Source organism: Anabas testudineus, chromosome 23 (assembly GCF_900324465.2).
Source record: "Anabas testudineus chromosome 23, fAnaTes1.2, whole genome shotgun sequence".
Lineage (NCBI taxonomy): Eukaryota > Metazoa > Chordata > Actinopteri > Anabantiformes > Anabantidae > Anabas > Anabas testudineus.
In genome coordinates, this window is record NC_046631.1 from 2,052,298 (window position 1) to 2,074,466 (window position 22,169).

General features: G+C 41.0%; 1 protein-coding gene across 7 annotated transcripts in view; it reads left to right on the top strand.

Annotated features, from left to right (window-relative positions):
• The window catches only part of sbf1 (SET binding factor 1), a 49,249-nt gene that overhangs the window by 16,262 nt on the left and 10,818 nt on the right, over positions 1-22,169 (top strand). For 2 of the 7 annotated variants that reach the window (XM_026362127.1, XM_026362130.1), the window contains exons 2-26: positions 2,954-3,039; positions 4,980-5,117; positions 5,236-5,364; positions 5,516-5,626; positions 6,885-6,962; positions 9,387-9,416; positions 11,252-11,357; positions 11,582-11,714; positions 11,866-11,974; positions 12,871-12,984; positions 16,672-16,749; positions 16,941-17,054; positions 17,217-17,345; positions 17,679-17,777; positions 17,887-18,094; positions 18,496-18,608; positions 18,756-18,905; positions 19,024-19,092; positions 19,255-19,416; positions 19,507-19,772; positions 19,871-20,043; positions 20,151-20,224; positions 21,202-21,394; positions 21,504-21,631; positions 21,723-21,898. In XM_026362127.1, coding sequence (XP_026217912.1) covers positions 2,954-3,039; positions 4,980-5,117; positions 5,236-5,364; positions 5,516-5,626; positions 6,885-6,962; positions 9,387-9,416; positions 11,252-11,357; positions 11,582-11,714; positions 11,866-11,974; positions 12,871-12,984; positions 16,672-16,749; positions 16,941-17,054; positions 17,217-17,345; positions 17,679-17,777; positions 17,887-18,094; positions 18,496-18,608; positions 18,756-18,905; positions 19,024-19,092; positions 19,255-19,416; positions 19,507-19,772; positions 19,871-20,043; positions 20,151-20,224; positions 21,202-21,394; positions 21,504-21,631; positions 21,723-21,898 — 3,166 coding nt within the window. The remainder of the gene's footprint in view (positions 1-2,953; positions 3,040-4,979; positions 5,118-5,235; positions 5,365-5,515; positions 5,627-6,884; positions 6,963-9,386; positions 9,417-11,251; positions 11,358-11,581; positions 11,715-11,865; positions 11,975-12,870; positions 12,985-16,671; positions 16,750-16,940; positions 17,055-17,216; positions 17,346-17,678; positions 17,778-17,886; positions 18,095-18,495; positions 18,609-18,755; positions 18,906-19,023; positions 19,093-19,254; positions 19,417-19,506; positions 19,773-19,870; positions 20,044-20,150; positions 20,225-21,201; positions 21,395-21,503; positions 21,632-21,722; positions 21,899-22,169) is intronic. The other 5 variants (XM_026362128.1, XM_026362131.1, XM_026362129.1 and 2 more) reach the window with 5 other exon arrangements.

Genomic DNA, 22,169 nt, shown 5'->3' on the forward strand with positions numbered 1-22,169 from the left:
GGTCATGATCTTTTGTTATTCAGCTGCTGTGTTCTGACACCTGTCCAGTCATGGCCAGACTTAATCTTTTCCCATGCTGACCTCTGTCCACCAAAACATTAGAACTGCCAGATAGTTTCAAATGTTGAATATGGTTTTAAAATTTCTGTGGAGAAAAAAACCTGAGTGGGAGTCAGCAGGACCTGAGGCAGCATTCTTCACAAAGGTTCTGTTTAGGGTGCATGTAAGATCTCAATTTTTCTTCATGGTTAACAAAATCAGAGCTTTTTAAGATAGGTCTTTCTTTGTTTTATTTATTTAAAGGAATTTTCTTTGTTCAGCTGAAGAGATATGATACATTATACCAGCTGGTGTGTCACTTCCAGTAATGCTCACTTGTTCGAAGTGTTTCTGTTTTAAGTAAACATTTGCATCATAGTTGCTTAGCCTTTTTTTCAGTTGCTTGTCAATTACTGTTTAACTTTTACATCACATCAGATCTGGCACTAGTTTGAAGCCAAGTCTGGTGCAAGCTGGTGAAATTGAGATATCAGTGCAGCTCCCTGCCAAGACTGATTGCTTTATAACTTGCGGTTTGTTCTGTGCCTTAAGTTTTTCTGCAGCTCTCTGCAGAATCTCTTGCACCTTTTCTGTGGCCTAGTGAGTTAGGCTTTAGAAAGGCTTTGAATGAAGGGTGACAAGTAAAACAGAGCAATGAAAGAAAGTTGAAAGTGACAAGAGTTTTGAGATAGCACTGAACAAGGCTGTGACAGAGTTTTTATGACACCTTGCACACAGAACAGTGATTTTACTGTAAGTCAACTGCAGTGATTATTCCTCCTTGCAAATGCCTGATGTATAAGACAAATATCATCTGGATTGATTTTTATATTGCGCCAACTGCCAGGATAAAGGCTATGGTACGTTTGTAGTTTGAGAAGAAGCCTCAATGACCAAAAGCTACAATATGCATAATAATGGAATATGCTGGCATGTAAAATCATGGTTATGGTGATATTTACAATAACATTTTGTATTAGTAGATTAAATGGACCACATGTGCTCAGAGAGAGTGCCTTATTTCATAGCATGGGGATTTTTCGACTCATGGAAGTTTGAAGTTTGCTAGTTGGATCTCTGCTTATAACCACTCCTTACAGAGTGCAAGAAGAAACCAAATATGATAGTGAGAGTAAGTGTGTGTGTGTGTGTCTCTCTCTCTCTCTCTAGTGTGTGTGGTTCAGAGGCCTGTGTGTCACTCCCAACAGACTCCTTTTCTGTCTTATTCATGTACTCCTCCCCCAGCTGCAGAATGTCTTGCTTTAACTGGTTGAAGAATTGAAGAATCCCCACCCTGCTCAATAATTGGCTCATATTGTATCTGCACCAGCCCTGATCTGCACTGTCACAGTTTGTATGCGTTTTTTCAATGCATGTGTATGTGTGTGCCTGACACGCCTACGGCTCGTCAGTCAGTGACAACATATTGTTAAAGAATGTCAGACTGTACCAGGCAACATTAAAATCAGCTTTTTAAATAACTAGGAAGGTTGTTGGGTGGTCACATCAAGTCCCAGCATGAATCAGCTCCCGTATTCCCTTTCAGGTTATTCATTATAGTCTGTCATAAGAAGTGCACTTTACCAGTTTACTGTTTTCATAATCGTTATGTGACAGTAATGTTGTCACTTTACTACTTGTAATAAATTTGGCACCACTTCACAGTAACATATTTGTACACTTTGCAGCCACAAACACTTGTTGTGGTTGTGTATTGTTGTGTTATGTTTAATGTCTCACAGGCGGAATATTCTCATTTGATAGAATATTTGTGATCCAAAAATGCAGTTGACATGTCTTAGTGAAGCAGGATGTAAAAATGTGATATTTTAACTGCCCCCTTAGATTGCTTCAGGGTAATATGAAAAATAATGCAGGCTTAGGAACTAAGACTGAACCTCTCCACCTTAGAGCCGGTTGGGGCTTAGGAACCAGTCATCTCGAAACTAAAAGGAAATTAACTTATTGTCTCTAGTGACCTGATCCCAGATCAACACTCCCAACAAGTGTTCACAAGTCCCTAGTTTGCTACCATGTCCCTGTGTGTTTTGGGAGTTGGCCTACTTTGTGTTTGTGTATTGTCTCTGTGCGCGCCTGTGCTTCTGTTTTAGTTCCCTTGGTAAAGACACACAGGCTCTGTTGTTTTCTCTGAGGCAAAATTCAGTACAAAGCATCCAGGTTAGGTCTAAACACTGGTGAAAACATCTTTTATTTCAGGTAGGATAATATTTTGTTTTGTGCAGTTTTATCCTCAATTCCCATTCCTTTGTATAAGGAGGATAAAGTGTGTATTCTCTGCAGATGAACGGTGCCATTAAGCAGCCTGCAGGACTTCAGATGGAATTAAATTGAAAGACGGGCTTGTGGTGGTTACATAAGTCGGCCTTTGTTGTGTCATTGTGCCGCTGTGATGATTCAGGCCGTGGCCAGTGGAGGAAATGGTCTCATTAAACAGCAGCCAACAAGCATTATAACACATTACGATAGAGTTGTATGAACTCCTTTAAAACACTAACCTGACGATATGCATTTTTATATAACTAATGTGTCAACTCACAAATAGTTTTCAGTATGTCTGTAACATATTATGCTCATACTAGAAAGACTGTAAATGGCACGGAAGCCTAAAATGACATAAGGTCAATAGAATAATATGATACATGAGCCGTTCTTTTATAATTGACTAGTTTCCCAAATCAGCAGAATTTAGTTTGGCATGGCGCAACAAGGCATAGTTTTCTTTTGACATGATTATTTGAATTTGGAGTTTATTTATACGCAACATACAAATGATAAAACACAGAAAGAACGTCAGTGTGCTGATATGGGTTTATTAGTAGAAACTAACGGACAACAAACAATCTAAATAACAAGTGCTGACCTCTATATGTTATCTCGTTGTGTCTCTCTGCAGTGGAGGGTGAAGGTCAAGGTCGCATTCTCCAGCGGTTTCCTGAGAAAGACTGGGAGGACAGCCCGTTCCCACAAGGCATAGAGCTGGTAAGTTAACTTGCAGAGACATGTTTCTGTGTAGATCAGTGATTAGAGCAGGTCACCATGTCAGGACTAGGAGTTTAATTCTGTAGCCAGTCCAATTGTTAGAACAAGATTTACTGCAAGAATCAATACATTGATGACTCTCTGACATAGATAAGAGGTAGAGAGGTGTTCTTCCAAGAAAGAATAAGAGCCCACAATTTCCTGACAAAAGTAATTAAAGAAATAAAAATCAGATGTTGCCTTTCATTTTTTATTTATTCAACAAAATATTTTATATTACAACAAATCAAAATGGCCTGGACCAATGGGTTGGTACTAAAGATTGTAAATTGGATTATGCTGATATTTCACACCAAGCAATGTCTTCAATGTTGTAATCAGCCTGCTGAAATGGTGAGTTGTTTAAGGAGAAAAGAAAGAAAATTATAGACGAGCATGATAAAGGGCCATCTCCAACCAGCTTTATGTTTTTGTGACTAAATATTAGAAAGAGGTTTAAAGGCCAAGGAACTATATCTCCCTGAATGTGGCTGTAAGAGGAAAATTAATCACAGCCTGAACACAAGGACAGTGTGAATGGTAGACCAAGAGCCAAGGACACCTTCCAAAGAGATACGACCAAGTCCAAGGTCAAGGCACATCAGTGCCTGATTGCACTATGCTTTTTGAGCGGCAGTGGGCTCCATGGAAGAGAAAAACCTTGAATTTGGTAAAAACCGACAAACTACAATCCTTTTGCAACATGTTATGTCAGAAAGTGTCATAGGTCATGGGGGTTCCAACAGCATAATGATGATGTCATCATCAATATTAGGTCATGAGGCCTTTTTTTTTTTTTTTTTTTTGTTGGACTTTATGCCCAGGAAAGTAACACTGTGTCCTGAGTAGCATTAGCTGCCACCTGCCACTCTGGTTTGCTGTGTTCAGGGACAGTTCAGAGTGTAGGTGATCCGTGTTGTGAAGTGTTTCGAAAGGTCCCAAACCCAGACAAATTAAGGTCTGAACCAAACTGTGGTTTTAATCTAGTGTTACACCGCCAATTTTGTAATCGCGTCCCCTCACTTGCAGTGAATTCTCCAGACAGTCACCTGCTCTATTCATACATTGGCCCAATTGGATATTATACACACTTTGTTATAGGGAGCTGGCTGGGTAAAGTCTGTTTTACATTTGGTTCAACTGCTTCGGACAGTTGCATTTAGCTCTAACCTGTGTTGTCCAGATAAGTTCAGGGTTGTTGTGCACACCTGAAAACTGCTACATTATTGCAGGTCAGTTTTGCAGTTCTGCAGAGTCGGCAAACTCATGAATCAGATGGGAAACTGATGACTAAATATTGCTTCATAAGCAGCCTTTTTCAGGATTGGCTTAAGATAGAAGCCACAGACAAAAGTCACTTGTCACATGTTTATACATCCACATTACAGGCTAACTTCAGATCAAGACATCAAATCAGTGAGGCAACTTGAATAATGTACAATGACCATGACATATCTTTATAGCTAATATTGACTTTCTCTTGTTTGCTCACTCCAGTCAGCACTGCCACAGTGTCGATTGCTCCATTACAGTGGGTTGTTTTGCAAGTAAATATTTTAAAATGACATCTTTGAAGCAACTATAATGAGATAAGAAATATTCTTTCGTCTGATCAGATTGTACAGTCAGAGATTTTAGTGGCGTTGACATATTATTAAGGCTGACAGAACGTTTTCAGAACCTGTTTTGATGCGTCAATGACAGCCCAGCCCTTGCTTAATCACCCTAAGGTGCTTTGAGAACATGTGGCCCACCACTGTCTGATATATCATTAAGTTTGCCAGGTTGTACACTCTTTCTTTTTGTCATCTCATTCCGACTCATGTTCCTATGTTCTGTTTGGCCCCAAGGCTGCCACCCCCCTTTTCACCTTCTCTTCCTTCCTTCCTCCTCCTCTCTAGTTCTGTCAGCCCAGCGGTTGGCAGCTGGTTCCAGAGCGCCAGCCTCCCTCCTTCTTTGTAGCGGTTTTGACTGATATCAATTCAGAGCGTCACTACTGTGCCTGCTTCACCTTCTGGGAGGACCTGGACAACCCACAAGTGAGACAGATACACCCTCATGGTTTTTTTTTTTTTTAGTGCATTAATTTGGAAATGCTGTGTGTAAATCAAGTTTATCTTAGTGCAGTGTGATTTTAGCTGCATTTGCTCTGTTCAGCTGCAGAAGGCTGGGGCCAGCGAGGCAGATGAGGTGGACGAGGAGCTGTCCGTTGTCCAGCCAGCTAAGGTCTTCGCTCCGAAGAGCCTGGTGCTGGTGTCCCGACTGGACTACACAGAGGTGTACAGGGTGCGACACACATGAATACTTTCTAATTCTCTAATATTTATGGATATACTGTAAGCTTTGGCTAGTTTGCATTTAATTTAATAACATTTCAGTAATGTTATCCATCATAAATGTTACCAATTCTCTGCCTTTCTCCTTCTTGATTAAACAGAACTGTCTAGGTCTGATCTATACCGTCAATGTGGATGGCCTGACCGTTCCCTTGGAAACGGTGATCGGAAATCTCCTCACTTGTATCATCCCAATCGATGGAGGTTCTCAGGTATAACTCAAAATTATATTTGTGCCTTTTTATACAAGTCAGCTGTACAAACTACACACTACATGACCCTACAAAGGCAAAGGTCAAAGATCATGATCTGAGACTCACTATTTAAATTTTAAACTTTACTATTTAAATAGACTGAAGCTATTTTGATCAACGGTAATAATGTGACATCGTTCTTCAGTATGAGTTTGTATGCTGTGCAGCCTCTCTGGGTGGTGTACACTCCTCGTGTCACCCTACGCCTTGCTCAGCAGTGCCGTTTATTCACGCACTTAGCATAGTGCTAGTGTGTTAGCATGGCTAAACTTCCATTAAACCTTACCGCATGTAAAATAGAGTTTGGTTGTAACGTGTGCATATTTAGTTTGTGCATAATTTATTAAAAAGATTGATGTTCACAGAAAAAGGTGATGTTTAAAAGGAAACGTATATTCTTCACAGAGCTGGGTTTACAGCACATCTCATCTCATACAGCACATATACAGCTCCTGTAAACACACTGAATTCTGGCATTATTTTAGTTCATTTTATTGCCATGTATACACAAACTTTGTTGTGGACAATCAATGCCACTAACTGATACAGACCAAATCATCATATTTATCAACCAGTGTTGGCCATGGAAGGACACATCAGCCCTTCCATTTAAAACCAGATAAATAAAACAGACATGTCTGTGTTTTCTTCTCATAACAGACCATATCTGAGGCACAAGCTTTGGCACCATCACTTGCACCCAGCCTTCTGCTTTTTATGTTGACAGACTCTTTTTGTTCCCGAGAGCTCATCTCATGAAAAATCTCAGCTGATGGTAGTCAGCAATGTGCACTCAAACACCATCAGATTGACAAAGCTTTTCATTTTTGGTATTTTGTTGTGCATGAACATGAACATGCATCAACAGGTCTAACATTGTATAATATTTCAGTTAATTCCAACTTGTTCCTTGCGACAGTTTAAAAGAATTTTAATTTCTTTGTCATTTCTCCATCTATTTTTACCATTTTCTGATTTCTTTACATATATTTTGTTATAATGATGTTTCCCCCCCCCAAAAAAGTTTTCTGTCCAAGAAAAGTAAATTAATCATCCCTGTTACATTGACTCATGCTCACAGTGCACACACAGTAGGAAGTGTCTGTCTTTTTCTGAATTTACATCAGTTGAACCTTCCCACTGTTGTTTCCAGATTTATAACCCATGTGTGTCATGTGTGTACACCCTTCTGTACACTGGTTCCTCTGTGTTACAGATAGATGAGTCCCCAGTATGTAGTTTAGACATGGTTCCTCAGGCCCTGGCCTGTGACTGGCTGCTGGCCTGTCTCCAGGTAACTCTACCGTCCTGCAGAATTCACCAATCAACAATCAGCTCAATATTATCGATTCTGTTAATCAATCAGAACAGAGTTGATTTCTTTTCCTAAATGAATGTGTTCTTTCTTGAAATCATTTAAAATCACATGATTGATGGCGTTTCAGCTGCTTTTTTTGTGTGTTTTGTGATTAGTTTCCACAGGATCATGTTCATTATTTCAAACATTTAATTTTTTCATTATTTCTCTTGTGTTCGTCAGAAATGTGATTTGTTGCAACCATTAACAAACACACACACCCCATGGTGGCTGTGCTGGTCGTAGTTGAGTTGCTAGGTGACCATATGGGACGGCAGATGGTTTTCTACTGGACGACACGGTGTCTGAATGAGAGTATCAGATCTAATTAGCATTAACGTACACATAGACCCAAACAGCAGAGGCAATTACACAGCTCTCCTCACAAACTAACACACGTGAAACACTCATCAGTGCACATACCAGATTTAAAGCTTATTCCTCTACCATCATGCATTCTTACTTGAATGCTAAATGCGGTGGTGTTGTAATAGACCTGCATTTTAATTATAATAATAATAAAATGATAAAAAATACACACACACACACATACTCTGGTTGCTCAGTTTGTCTCACTCAAACACCCATATACAGTATACAGTATGTACACAGCTCCTTCAGGACTCAGCTGCTACACAGCCAAGTACAAACAGTTCTGTTCTTCCACCTCATGAGGACAACAGACCACTTAACACACACACACACACACACATTTTTTTTTTTATCAGTCTCACTAAATGTCTGTTTAACATCTGCCCAAACCTGCACAACAAGCAGTGACAACGAAATGATCTCAGCCATTACGCATATTGTCATGGCAACACTGTCACACACAAACCAAAAACAGTTGTTGGCACCAGTAACTGACATATGGAGCTTCTTTTTACGTACTATATAAATATGCTAATACAATGGTTAGCCAGCTAGTTAATAGTTAATAGTGTGTGATTTGTAGAATGTAGCTGCTGCTAATCAATTAACCTTTTTTTATTAAAGTCAAGATGCAGTTGATGTAAGGATTTTGATGTAAGTTATTTGTTCAATTTTAGTTCATTCTGCCTAAAGAATGGAGCCTGTCTAAATGTAGAGACCTGTCTTTGTGAGCCATCAAATCAATTTGTCCTAATTTTTAAAGCTGGAATTCAGACATTAAACAACTTTCCTAGGAATGAATGGGTTCCACGTTAAAATCCAATGTCCAGTTTTCATAATACATCCATGAATATCTCACACAACTCTGACGTATGAAGTAAACTTCAGGCTAATGCCTGATATGCCAAATGGTGAATTAAAAAAATATAGCAGCAGGGCAGATTTGTGGTTGGCAAGACGATCTTTAACACCCAGAAGTGACAAACCACTGTGTTTTTATATTTTTATCAAGTCCCCTGAAAGAAAACGGTGAATTCCCACACTCTGTACCCTGACCACTGACCTGTGCTTTTGTGAGCATGTGTGTGGTATTGTGAGATTTCCCCATGTTTGGGGATAACTTCTGTTTAATATGGAAGACAGTCAAGTGCTTCCCATCTATTAGTAACTGAGCTGTTACAGGAATAAGTGTAATTGTGTCTCTTAAATGAATTAAAGTGACAGCGGGAATTCCAGTTTTGTGCTGTGACTGACTTAAGAGATTTGATTTAGGAGCAGCACATTAGACCTTTAGGGCATAGCTGAGAAAAAACACACTTTGAACTGAAAGTTGCACAAGTTGTTCTCAGTTCATTGGCCCCTTTCTGTCGGCCAAATAGCCTGTGAACTGTGCAGTGCAGAAACTCTGCTGTTTCCAGTATCAGTTTTAGTACCTGTTATGGACAAACAGCCAAGTGGAATTGACTACTTGAGTGTGGTTACAGTTTTGGAATTAAAATATCTCAGTTTTAATTCCCCTATCACACCAGTGTAGTTGGTATAATTTCAGAACCATACAAGGAGGTCATGCAGATCACTTCCATTTCAACTTTGAGTCTCTCATAAGTCGAAAATAAACTCTTCTGTTATTGTTACTTCTGTTATATGACAAATTCACATTCCAGCATCTCTGTGTGTTTACTTTAGGTTAGAAGTGAAATGACAGAGTCAATCATCTGTTGCTGTCTCTGTGCTGCCAGATCCCAAACCAAGGCTTAATTTGTTTTGCTCTTTGTGTGTCTCATGCCTACTATTTTTACACAGACCTCATCTTGCAGTTTGTGTTCATGATGTTATTGTTTGTGCAGCATCCTTGTTTTGCCATGCTGATACATTACTGTCATATTGTTGTCAAGTTTTGGGCATTGTGTGCCCCCACTCCATGGTGTTTCTAACCTGTGTCTTATCCTGCGGTGCGTGTATGTGTTTCTCTGCTGGGTGCTTGTGCAGCCGGGCCAAGACGAGAGAGAGGAGAGATTGGTACGGCAGCCTGACTTCTTTCCTCGTTCGCCACATATCAGCTCTCAGCTCACTCAGCTTTCTATATCTCTAAATATTCCTTTCAGCCAATCCGCACACACCTCCTGTGGCAGGAGAACCAATCAAAAATGCTTTGATACAGACTCAGTATGTGACCAACAACTGATGATTGTTTTTTACATGTAATACCACAGTGCTTTCCCGATACTGGCATTAGCCAACCTTTCCTTAAAAGCTGAAATCGGTTTGTTACATTAGTTCTTTTCAAAAGCTTAAATGGAAACTAGGAAAAGTAGTAAAGATTCCACAGTACTATTTTAGATGAGTCTATTGTGAACCACATCAGTTGAGATACACACCAGGACTAAAGCATAATCATGGAGAGGTACAATAAAAAGTAATTTACAGAGTTTAAGCTAATTTGTAGATGAGGGTAATGTGTCTACATGGAGTTTTCTTAACTGTATAGCACAGTGAGGTTTGATAAATTTGTCTGGAAGCTTCCAGCTACAGTGTTTACTAGTAAATGAGTTATAAAATACTTAAATATAGTTGTATATCAAAGCTATAAAGTTTTTTTCAGAGGTCTGTGACACACTAAGCCAGTATTAAAAGGTCATATATTGCTTGGAATCTCTAAAAATGGGCACATACAATATTGCTCAGTTTAACTTTAATTATTAACTTTGCTCTACCTTAGTAAATTATCTCAATGTTGACAACCAAGAGCTTCAACCTATCAGAACAGTGTATTCTAGAGTTGTTGTTTGAATAATTCATCCCTTTCAAAAGGCAAACATTCATTTGAACAATGCAGATGATCAGATGTTGGATCACATTACTGAATTGCTAACAGCTCACCTGTGGTTGCTGATGCTATTGCTGCTGTTGAGAGCATGGCGTACAGTAGTGCTGCACTTTTCCCTCCTGATAATCATACTTTGTACACACAGTTATACAGACTGGCTAAATGTGACCCACTACCAGACGAAGCACTTTCTCAAACTGGTTTGTGAACCTTGAAATTGATCTTTATACTCGATGACACTGTTAACCAAAACTCATGCCATTATTTGTTTTCTTTTATCACCAGGACATGGGATTTAGATCATTTTAAGTGTATTGTTTAAAAAATTGTTCCCCAAGGTATGCTGTGTTCAGTATTTATGTGATCTTTTCATTATTAGATTCCCATTTTGTGCTGTAGATCTCTCATTGTTATCAGTGACTTTATTGTACTCTATAGATTTATGATTTAACAGCATCCCTATTTCCACCCCCGGGTACACCTGTTATCCAGACCACACAAAAATTGGTGTTGTCTTTGTCTTGGTGCCTATCAGATATCCATTTATACGTAATTTTTAAGTTGTAATGGAGGTCATAGCAATCTTTGTGACCCTAAATGAATCAATCATAGTCACCCTGATTGGTCCCTTTTCCACCTGCTTGTGCTTGCATTAGCCTGCAGCGGAGAACTGCCAGTGCATGACACCTGTCTATTTGCTGGGCTGTCAACATCCCATTCAAGCGCAGTGATGGTGGAGCTACGGTTGTTTCACTGTAAAGGTTGTTGGCTTTGAGTCCTGCTCAGCTCCATATGTGTCCTTATCAGCTAGAATGGCTTGTGCCTCACCTGTCGTGTGCCTGCTTAGCGTATGGGATTCTGTCTCTCTTTGTGTCGCTGATTCACGCTGCTCTCTGGACGCACACACGCTCTGATTAAATCAAGCTGTCAAACCCTGATTTTTCAGAAAAAACGTCTTTCGCTGCCTAGTTTCTTGATGACACCTTTTCAAACCCTCTATCCTCTCTTTCTGTCTCTAATGTTACAGAGGACTATAACATTAGGTGCTGGCGACAGACAAGTTATCCAGACTCCCATCAATGACTCGCTTCCTGTCAGCGGCAGCAGTGTGGCCCAGCTCTTCAGACAGCTTGGTATGAGTGATTGTAACACAGGATTACTAAGCCTCTTGCATTTCTTAATAATAGTTTCAGGTGTCTGACAAAAGGTTTAGTCATACCTATTTAGAAATGACACCAAAGTAACATATACAAAAAAGAAACACTAGCAAAATGAGTTGTTTTTGTTTATGACTGGTATAAAAATTCAACATTTACAGAGCTTATACTTTGTATTTTTTATGCTTCCTCTCCCTCAGGTATAGTCAACGTACTGTGTCTGTTCTGTGCTGCTCTGACGGAGCACAAGATCCTGTTCCTCTCCAGCAGCTACCAGAGGCTAACAGATGCCTGCCGTGGACTGCTGGCCATTATGTTCCCCCTCAAATACAGGTGTGTTTTCCCTCTTCAGCTGCACGTCTTTACATCACTCTTTACGCAATAAATTTTAACTAATAGCTAATCACAGTAAACAGTAAAGCAGTATAGGTACAGTTGACAGCCACTGATGAGCTAAATCTCTTTTCGTTTGTGTCTCTCTCAGCTTCACCTACGTTCCCATCCTACCAGGAAAACTGCTAGAGGTCCTTAGCACTCCCACTCCCTTCATCATTGGTGTCAATTCATTCTTCCGCTCTGAGACACAAGAACTGGTGGGTTCTCATAACAACAACTTGAAGATCACATAGTATGAAGTCAGTTTGCTTTACAGAAACAACAGCAGCAGAATATCAAAGCTCTTGATAGATATCAACAGATGCAGTTTACTGCTTTACTTTTCGATCCAGCTTTCTTCTACATTTGATTTTAGTGTAGGGAGTCCAAAACCCATTTCTCTTGACCTACTTGATAAGAGAAAGTTAGAATACTCTTTACTTAAGTAAGATGGTTGTTTGCAACTGTGTACTGTGAAAGGGAAAACGACCAGAGATGCAGCCTGAAGCAGCAGAAAATGTTGGCAACACACAGGCAGCCAGAGAAAGAAAAATGCCCACTCCTCTCAACCTACTCTGTCAACTATAAACAAACAAGCAGTATCATTGAAAAACCTGGCATTCACCGTGTGAAAGATGAACTATTCAGAACACCTGCTGTTTGTGTCCTTCTATGGAAAACAAATGTGGCAGGAGGCCTTTATACACTTCCTTACAGTATATTCTCAGCTCCTCTGACATAGATCATGGATCAGTTACAGTGGGTAGTATGTTTCATATAAACTCTTAGTGAAGCAGTGGTTCAGATCAGAGACACATCTGCTGCCATGTGGCTATTCGCTACAGCATCACAATCTGATGCTGTTGTTTGTACAGTATTCACCTTCCAATTATCAGTTGATGACCAGTTATTAGGATCACAGGTCAGAGGTAATTGTCTGGGCAGCATTTCCTGAAACCTGAAGGTGTGTGTTGTTGTTTGATATGTCATTTATTGAGCAGCAGTTGGCAGAGCTGTTTTCTCTCTGCCCGTCTGTGCTTATCTTCCACTTTCTGTAATTACCTTTAATAAGCAGAAATTAAAAGTTTGTTTCTATGTGTGGTTTTGTCCTCAGTTGGACGTGATCATCGCTGACCTGGACGGGGGCACGGTGACCATCCCTGAGTGTGTCCACATCTCCCCGCTTCCTGAACCGCTCCTCCAGCAGACTCAGACTCTTCTCTCCATGGTGAGAGAGCTGCAACATTAACAATGACCACACCCACAATACACACTGAGTACCGGGAAATCTCATTAACATCAACCAGTAAATTCCCCAGCTGTGCTTTATGGCTCGAGATGCCAGGAAGATTGTTTTTCTTCCCCCTTTGTGTTTTTTTAGATAAGGCTAACACCTTACAAAAAGACGTTTTGTTAAGTGATGAGTGATTTTTCTTTTGTTTCGCGTTGAGTTAAGTCTTGTATTTTTAAGTTAGAATTAAGTTTTTATGATGCTGTTACAGTTATTCCCATATCACTTTAATGCGTAGTTCTGTGCCTGCACTGCATTGTTGTTGTTGAACACATCAAACAAAACCAGCTCCTATCAAACACTTGCATTCCAGAGTTCCTTGCAGTACTTTAGTGGCACCCCATTCTGAGAAATGTTTTCACATATTCAAGTGTGTAAACAAATGATTTTACAGCTTTCTGCTAGCGAGGATACTGTGTATAGTTTTGAAATAGTAAAAGTATGCATAGTAAACATTTTACTTACTGTTACTCATTTTATTGAATGTCAGTGATGTGTAGATTATTACAGCATTGTTGCAGAAAATACTTCCCAGTTTATGGGAAGATGTTTAGTCACATTATTTTCTGGATACACTAGCAAATACACACAATTGTTATATAATCACATAACACTGGGCTTGCCTGGTCATAATTTAACGTACACAGGCACACCCTATCAGATCTTCGACTGCAAGTCAAATTTTCCTATCTACCTTGCTGGCTTGGTGCTCTGCCAGCTCATGTGCTGCCATATCATAAATTACGTCATGACAGTATTACACATTACCTGTAAATGGTATCCACCACCATGAAGTGCTATGTGGGAAAATCAGGTTTCTCTAAACCCCTAACCTGATTACAGAAACCAGGTTTCACATTCAATGTCAAGAAATTATTTTATTTGAAAAAGCAGGTTGTCACCTTGTTAAGTCATGCAGGTGGATCATGACTTAAAAGTTACATTCTGCAGCTTCTGTAGTTTTTCTGTTTGTATGCTAATTTATCTTTATACTTCACAACCTACTTTTCAGATTAATAGCTTATAAAATAAATCATATTATAATCCTATAATCATCATATCATCACTATTTGGCGTGACTCCTTACAGAAAGTAGTGTCCAGTTGTTACTAGTTCCCCCACAGACACTTTTCTTCTTTTGAATCTCTTGCAATGTATCATTAAAATAATAATTTAAGTCTCAAAGAGGTGAAATAATTAAATGATAAATCCCCAAAATACCACAAAACACTAGCTGAAGAAAAGTCTGAAATGCATAAATGCATGTAAGGTATATTACACCATGAACTGTTTTTTTTTTTTGTGTGTAATATACCATCAATCCACCTCTAATATAAATTTAGTTTCAACTAGATTGCACTAGCTCAGCTACAGAGGAAAGCATTAGCTTTAGCATTAGCTTTGTTTGATGATGTGAATGTGGTCACGTTCAAAACACAGTGATTCACATTCATGTGATGAGTGTCTGAGTATCTGGTAAAACATTGACTAACTTGGCACCAGCATAAAGACCTTGTTGGTAATAGTGCTGTATTATTATTATTATTTTTTTAAAGAATCGTGATGTAACTGAGGCAGAGGGTAGGATGTGTTTATTTGGAAGAAGCTGGAGGGATTTACTTCTGTTTCGAATCAGATGTGCCAAGACAGTGTTGGCAGGCTGCTGTCTGAATTTTGAAATCGGACATTCTTTTCCCACGGATGGTTGCAGTATTTATTATATTTGATCCAGAGAAATCTTCATCATAAATGCAATTTCCTATTTTTATTACTCCAACAGCTATGTTTAAGCAGCTAAATGACAGAAGTACAATAAACTCTAGTTTTAGTGTGCACAGTCGACACACTTATTAGTATTTCATTAGTATTACTATTTCATTGAAGCCTGTAGGTGCTTTCATTGGCTGTCAACTGATGCTTTTAGGGGAATCTTCACACTAAATGCATCTGTAAAGGCTTTTCAGTCTCATGGTTTCATTTTTAAACGTCAGCCTTGCTTCATAGTGTGGTTGTGTGAAAACTGTGCTTTTTGAAAGCTTTGATGTGGACTGTGTCTGTGATCCTCAGTTCAAAACTGCATGTCATCACACGCCGTCCAACGTCTCATCTGTTGTGAGAAGCCTTCCTCCAACTCAGCCCGGTTCAAAGTCCCCCTCCTGTTAATCACTCCTCGCTCTCTGTCAGTCCTCTTATTTTGTAACACACATGCACAAATCGAGACATAATGCTCGTCATCAACAAAACTAAGTAGTTCTTCCATTGTGTTTGTTAATGTGAGTTTAACTATTTAAATAGCATAGAAAACATCCTCAAATTTTCTGTCTGGCCATGTCATACCCCGTGGTATGCACTTTATTGGAGCCATTCTTGTCCTACAACAGGACAATGACCCAAAGCACAGCTCCAAACTATTCAAAAACTATTTAGGGAAGAAGTAGTCAGCTGCTGTTTTGCTTGTGGGAGGAGGAAGCACAGGCTGAAATCATCATCAGGTTACCCCAATAAAGTAACAACTAGAAGACTGCAAGACTGTAACAGCTAATAGACGATTGTTTGAATGAAGCAAAATAAGAAGGACACAATGTATTTCTGTCAAACATCAACTCAACTTTGTTTCTTTTTTAACCCTTCTGTTTTCATTGAAAACATTTTTAAGTTACTGTAAAATTGTGAACTAGTAATGAAATCATTCCTCATTCTGTTGGTAACCCAGGAATGATCTCTAGACTTGAACTATGAACATTCAAATGTGTTCCTGTTTACAATCTTGACTGTTAGCAGCTGTTTCAGAGTGAACTCAAGCAACACACACTGAACCACAACCTACTTGCTGAGATGCCTAAGATGTCAAGGCCATGAAAATATATCTAATGAAACGTCAAGGATCGTGTCCTTTGTTTTTTTGTTTGGGACTTATTGGTTGCTCTGTGTGCTTTATGACTTATAACCTGGAGACTCTTGTGTGTTGTGGTGATTGCTCTGAGTTGATGGAATGAAAACTGGAAATGAGTCAAACAGAAGTTCACTGGGGTATGGGCCTGTGTATAAACTGAAGGACTGTCGCTCTATCTGAGAAGTTTTAACCGGCTTACCTCCCTCCCTCACTGAAACAAGACCCAATAGCTAATAACGACGCTGGAAAACTGATCAGTGGGTTGTCTCGTCTTTAATTTGTTAAATTGTCTGAAAGGTAGAACCCGCTTTATGTGAAGGTTGCAGGAAAAAAGATGCTGTAGATTGTTGAGCAGCAACCATGAACCAGAGCTAAGCTGCTCTGCTCTCTTGACATTTAGCTGGTATGGATATTAATGTAATGAACCTGAGACTAAAGGCTGTTTCCAGGGTTTAGTGTTTGTTGATGAGCTCTGGATGTGTTGGCTAATTCACCAAATTCTCAAAAATACAAATGTTATAGAGAATTTAGATTACAAAATCAAATGCTATCTTATAGACTAAACAATTTACAACACCTGGACTATTCTGAGGAAATTGAACAAACACCTATAATCTCTCGGTTATTGATTCAGTTACCTCAAATGCCACTGATGCAGCAGGGATGAGCAGGAGTAGAAGGGTAGGGAGATGTAGTCAGTAGTGATTGATGGTTGCCTTTTGGTTTTGTAGATTTTGGATCCAGAGCTAGAAATCGCTGATCACGCCTTCCCCCCACAGTCTGTGCAACCTTCAGCACTCAAGATCCAGGTAAGAAATACACTGACAGCTTAAAACCTGTGGGCTGAAATTAATCTTGATGTTTTAAAATTACAATTTGACACTCTAATGACAACAGCAGGTTTTCCAAGCTCTCTGTCCAGCTCAGTTCCTCATTCCATTATTTTTCTTTGTCTGTGTGAGTAGGTGCGCACACGCTTTAACTGTTGTGTGTGTTTCAGGATAAGGAGATCCGGGCGGTCTTCCTGTGGCTGTTCGCACGGCTCTTCCAGGGCTATCGCTGGTGTTTACACATCATTCGCATTCACCCCGAACCAGTGATCCGCTTCCACAAGGTACACAAATGGAACTTCATTCTGAATAATAGTGCATCTACCACAGCAGGCCAATCACCTGTGTGTTTTACTGAGGGAAAACACACAAAGATTTAAACATTAAACATTTAAAAAGAATCAGGCGTTGTGAGATCAGATCAGTGCTAACATGTGTTTCCACAGGCGGCCTTCTTGGGCCAGAGGGCGCTGACAGAGGACGACTTTCTCATGAAGGTGTTGGACGGCATGGCGTTCGCTGGTTTTGTGTCAGAGCGGGGGCCTCCTTACAGAGCCACTGACCTGTTTGATGATGTGAGTCTGTCGCTGAAACAATTTGAGTAAATCTTTTGTCGCTTGTGGCTAGTAAGAAGTCTTTTTCTTCTTTGCTTCTTCTGCCACATTGCTGCATTTCATGGTGCCTTACGGCCAATACAGGTTGATGGGCAGAATACCTTAAAACTGTAATGCCATGAATATCACCCGTGTGTGTAGGTTTTGCTGCTTGCTTCCACAGACTCCACAGGAAATCAGTAATTTCATAACTGAATATATGCCTTTCAACACAAATATGAACACATCAGAGTCAGATATGAAAGGAAGATAATATAATCTGAGGTAAACTTATGTCTTTGTTTGGTTCCACAGCTGGTAGCCAACGAGGTTGAGCGAATACGTCAAGAGGAGTCCTATCCACACAAAGTCATGAACCACATAAAGGAGCTGGCTGAGCAGCTCTTCAAAAATGTAGGCTCACACAAGTGTCTTTGCCTTTTAACTTTTTGGTCTTCTCTCTTGATTTTTTGGCTCTCTTCTTTTACTTCAACTGCAATTATCTGTGTGCCCCTTCGTCCAGGAGAATCCCTACCCCGCTGTGGCCATGCACAAAGTCCAGCGACCATCAGAAAACAGCCAGAGCACTGCACAGAGTCAGACGCCTTTCCCTGATCTTGATGATGTAGCAGTGCAGCTCTTCATTGACCACGCTGCCGCTAAGCTCAAGACTGCACCTCCTGTCGTCAAGGCAGAGCTCAAGGCTATGGTGCCTTCCGGGCCTCTACTGGGTGAGCTGGAGGGGGGACTACAGGGCTGAAGCTGTGTTAATTGTACTCCTATTGCTGTTGTTAGCCTGTAAAACCATTTTTAAGTCCTAAAATTGATCGGATACCAGGGCGAAATAGCTTTTAATACTTGAATATTTCTGTTATTGTCTGATGCTTAGTGGAGACAGAAAAAATATATAGTACTTAACAGGTCTTAAGAAATGTGGGAACATGGACTATATTTAGTGAAATTATGAAGATTGTGAGGCTGTGAGTATTGGGCTTGATAGTTGTGTTGGTAAAACTGCTACCACTTAGTTTAGCATCTTCCCTTGCACGTCACAGAACATTTCACTTAGACAGACAAAGAGTTTTTTATGTTGAATGGGCATCTGATCACCTCCCTGTCTCCATTTCTGCAGGAGACATTGTGGACAGAAACGGCAGCATGATTGCTAATAGCGCCCGCAGGCTGGAGGTGGTCAGGAACTGCATCACATACATCTTTGAGAACAAGATGCTTGAGGCCAAAAAGGTAAGAGACACATCTCTGCTGGGCCAAAATTCTTTTACGCAACATTGACTATATACTTAATGTAGCCTCAGGTTGAACATCTTATTGTATGCTTGTTAAAAATGTCATTATGTGATGCAGCTGTTGCTTTTTGTTTTCTCTGTCCAGCTGATGCCAGCTGTTCTACGGGCGCTAAAGGGCCGGGCGGCCCGGATTTGTTTGACCCAGGAGCTCAATCAGCATGTCCTACAGAACCGTGCTGTGCTGGATGACCAACAGTTTGATTACATAGTCCGCATGATGAACTGCACTTTACAGGTAAGTCCTGAAAACACTACAGCACGTCAACTGGACACTTGTACAGGAAATCATTTTATAGCCCATAGAATGCAACAAATGTGTCTGTGATAAGCCTGGCACATCTGTTTCTTTTCAGGACTGTTCACATATGGATGAGCATGGTATTGGGGCTGCCCTACTTCCACTGGTCACTGCCTTCTGCAGAGTAAGTTCTTCACTGGCATCACTAAAGTAATTTCACGTTTCACAAGTTCAACTTCTGCTAAGACACCAACAGCCCAAAGCCTTTACAGTTCTCTGAGTGTAAATAGCTATAATGACAGAGCTGTTTCATGTTGTTTGACACTGAGTTAATTGTCTCTGACAGAAACTGGGTGCAGGCATCACTCAGTTTGCCTACAGCTGTGTACAGGAGCACATGTTGTGGACAAACATGCAGTTCTGGGAGGCCATGTTCTACAGTGACGTCCAGAACCACATCAGGGCTCTGTACCTAGAAACGGAGGACGGAGGGCAGCAGAATAACTTGGTGAATTCTGATTTGCAAACTTCTGAGCAGAGTATTTTATTTGTCTTGACATGATTTATTACTAATGAATCTCCTGTGGTTTGATCTCAGGAGCAGCAGGATGGCTCCAGTAGTAGGAGGGAAATCAGCGCCCTGGAGCTGGCATCGGAGCAGAACAGACTGTGGCCGACGCTCAGCAAGGAAATGCAGGCAGAACGCGTGCAGAAGGAGGAGAGCACTGTGTTCAGCCAGGCCATCCACTACGCCAACCGGATGAGCTACCTGCTGCTGCCACTGGACACCAGCAAGAACCGCCTGCTGAGGAGCACGGGCCTTGGAGACGTGGAAAGTGTCAGCAACAGCTACGTCACAAACAGGTACGCAAACAGGGGCGGGCCTTAATAGAACCAGACGTCTGCTTTGCTCACTTCTTTGTTTGGTCCAAATGGTCAAAGCTGTTTTTTTCCCCTTATAGTATTGCAGGCAGCATGGCCGAGAGCTACGACACAGAGAGCGGCTTCGAAGACGCAGAGAGCTCAGATGTGGCCAACTCGGTGGTGCGCTTCATCAACCGTTTCGTAGACAAAGTTTGTAATGAGAGTGGCGTGACCAACGAGCATCTTAAGGCTCTCCATACCATGATACCAGGTATGGAAGCACCAAGACACACCTCGCACACTCATTATTTCACCAAACTTCACTGGAAAATCTGTCATTTTAAACTCCACACCTTCACTCTTCTCTATTTGCTGCAGATATTGTTCAGATGCACATTGAGACATTGGATGCAGTCCACAGAGAGAGTAAGAGGCTGCCTCCAATCCAAAAGGTAACCAATTCCTATTTTTACATCCCACTGGACAAAGGTTATGCAGACCCTCATCCGGCCCCGCCCACCCCCCTCTCCACCAATCTCTACAGCTCAGGCTCATGGTCTCAAGGCAGGTACGTCTGTCCGGGACAGAACAGTGTGTTTCACGGCACATCTGAGCAGTGCATGCTGGGTGATTGCTCTCCCCTGCTGTGCTGTTTGGTCTCTGAGTGCCTCCTGGAGGGTGCTGTCAGTCCTGTGCTGCATTGTGTTGGAGAGGGACAGTGGCTGCGCGGAGCTTGGCATGACACGTCTTGTCAAGAACATATAACTACTGTCAGCATTTAATTCTGTAATGGAAAATGTTGTAAGGGGTCAGACAAAGACTGCATTAGCATCATATTTTATGTTGTTCATATTTAGAAGAGCTCAGCAGGCCACAGACGTAATAAAGCTCTATCCTCGGGAACTGCTTACAACACAACACAACATATTTTTAAAGAAATATGACATTAACAACCTACTCCATAAACACACCAGAGTGAATATTATTACGTATCTCTCTGTATATTTATCTTCTAGTTTTAACTTCGATGCCAAGATGCCACTGATCTAGCTCGGCTGACGCGTTTGTTATGCAACAGAAATACAATTATTTCAACATTAGCTTCTCTCTTTGTGTGCGTGTTGTGCGCGCGTCTGTGTGCCCTAACTCCCCAAACAGTGTAGCCAGTAAATCAGCATGGTGGTGAAAGCATGAGATTCTGAGGAGTGGAGTGATGTTTGGTTCTAATAGTTAAACATTAACTTGACAGTTCTAGTTACCGTGGTTCATAGTTAGGACATGTTGTCATTTTATGTCAATACTTAGATTAGATTTTTGTTTACAATTGCAGCCGTATTACATTTCTGATCCAAAATAACTTAACAGAGTCCCCACTGGAATATTAATTCATTTTATCTTTCCTTTGTTATTTCTTATTTTGTCTGTGCAGCCCAAGCTGCTGAGGCCGACTCTGTTGGCAGGGGAAGAACTGGTGATGGATGGGATGAGGGTTCACTTGATTCCCGACGGCCGGGAGGAGGCCACTGGGCAGATGGGAGGTCCACCTTTACTCCCTGCAGAGGGTGCCATCTTCCTCACCACCTACAGGCTCATCTTCAAGGGCACACCCACAGACCCTCTTGGTGAGACGTGCTGCACACACTCAAACAAGATCCAGTATGTGGGCAGTTTGTGTGAGGTAAGTATTTTGTTCCGCTAATCCTGCTCTTTGTCTGTGTTGTCTTCCTGCAGTGGGCGAGCAGGTGGTCACTCGCTCGTTCCCCATTGCGTCTTTGACCAAGGAGAAGAGGATCTCAGTCACTTTACCCATGGACCAGTTCGTCCAGGAGGGGCTCCAGCTACGATCCTGCACCTTCCAGGTACTCTTTCATCATCAACTCCCTCCACATATATCAAGTCCCTCCATCTCGCCTGTGCTCACATTATTTCTCCCTCCGATTTCACCATTAGCTAATGAAGATTGCGTTCGATGAAGAGGTTGCATCAGACCTGGCTGAGGTTTTCAGAAAGCACATGCACAAGCTGCGGTATCCTCAGCATGTCCAGGGCACCTTCGCCTTCACTGTGGGCCAGTGTGGCAAGATAATGGTGGAGCACAAAACCAAGGACAAGAACCAGTCGCTCAAGTAAGACAATACTTAGGAAAGGGAATTCTGAAATTTGGGAGTACCAGAAATGTTTATACAAGAGAAACTTAGAAAAGAATGAAGAAAACTTGTAGTTGAACCTCAAGGAACCATCAGTCTGCATCATAAGCGTTATTACTATCAGGGAAAATGACAGGCTGTTAAATCACTCCTAACCTTTGACCCTCATGCTCAAGAATGTTTAGTCCCCTTCTTCGTGAAATCAACTGTAGCAAAACATGCAGAGGTAATGGTGGGGTCTTAGGCCATG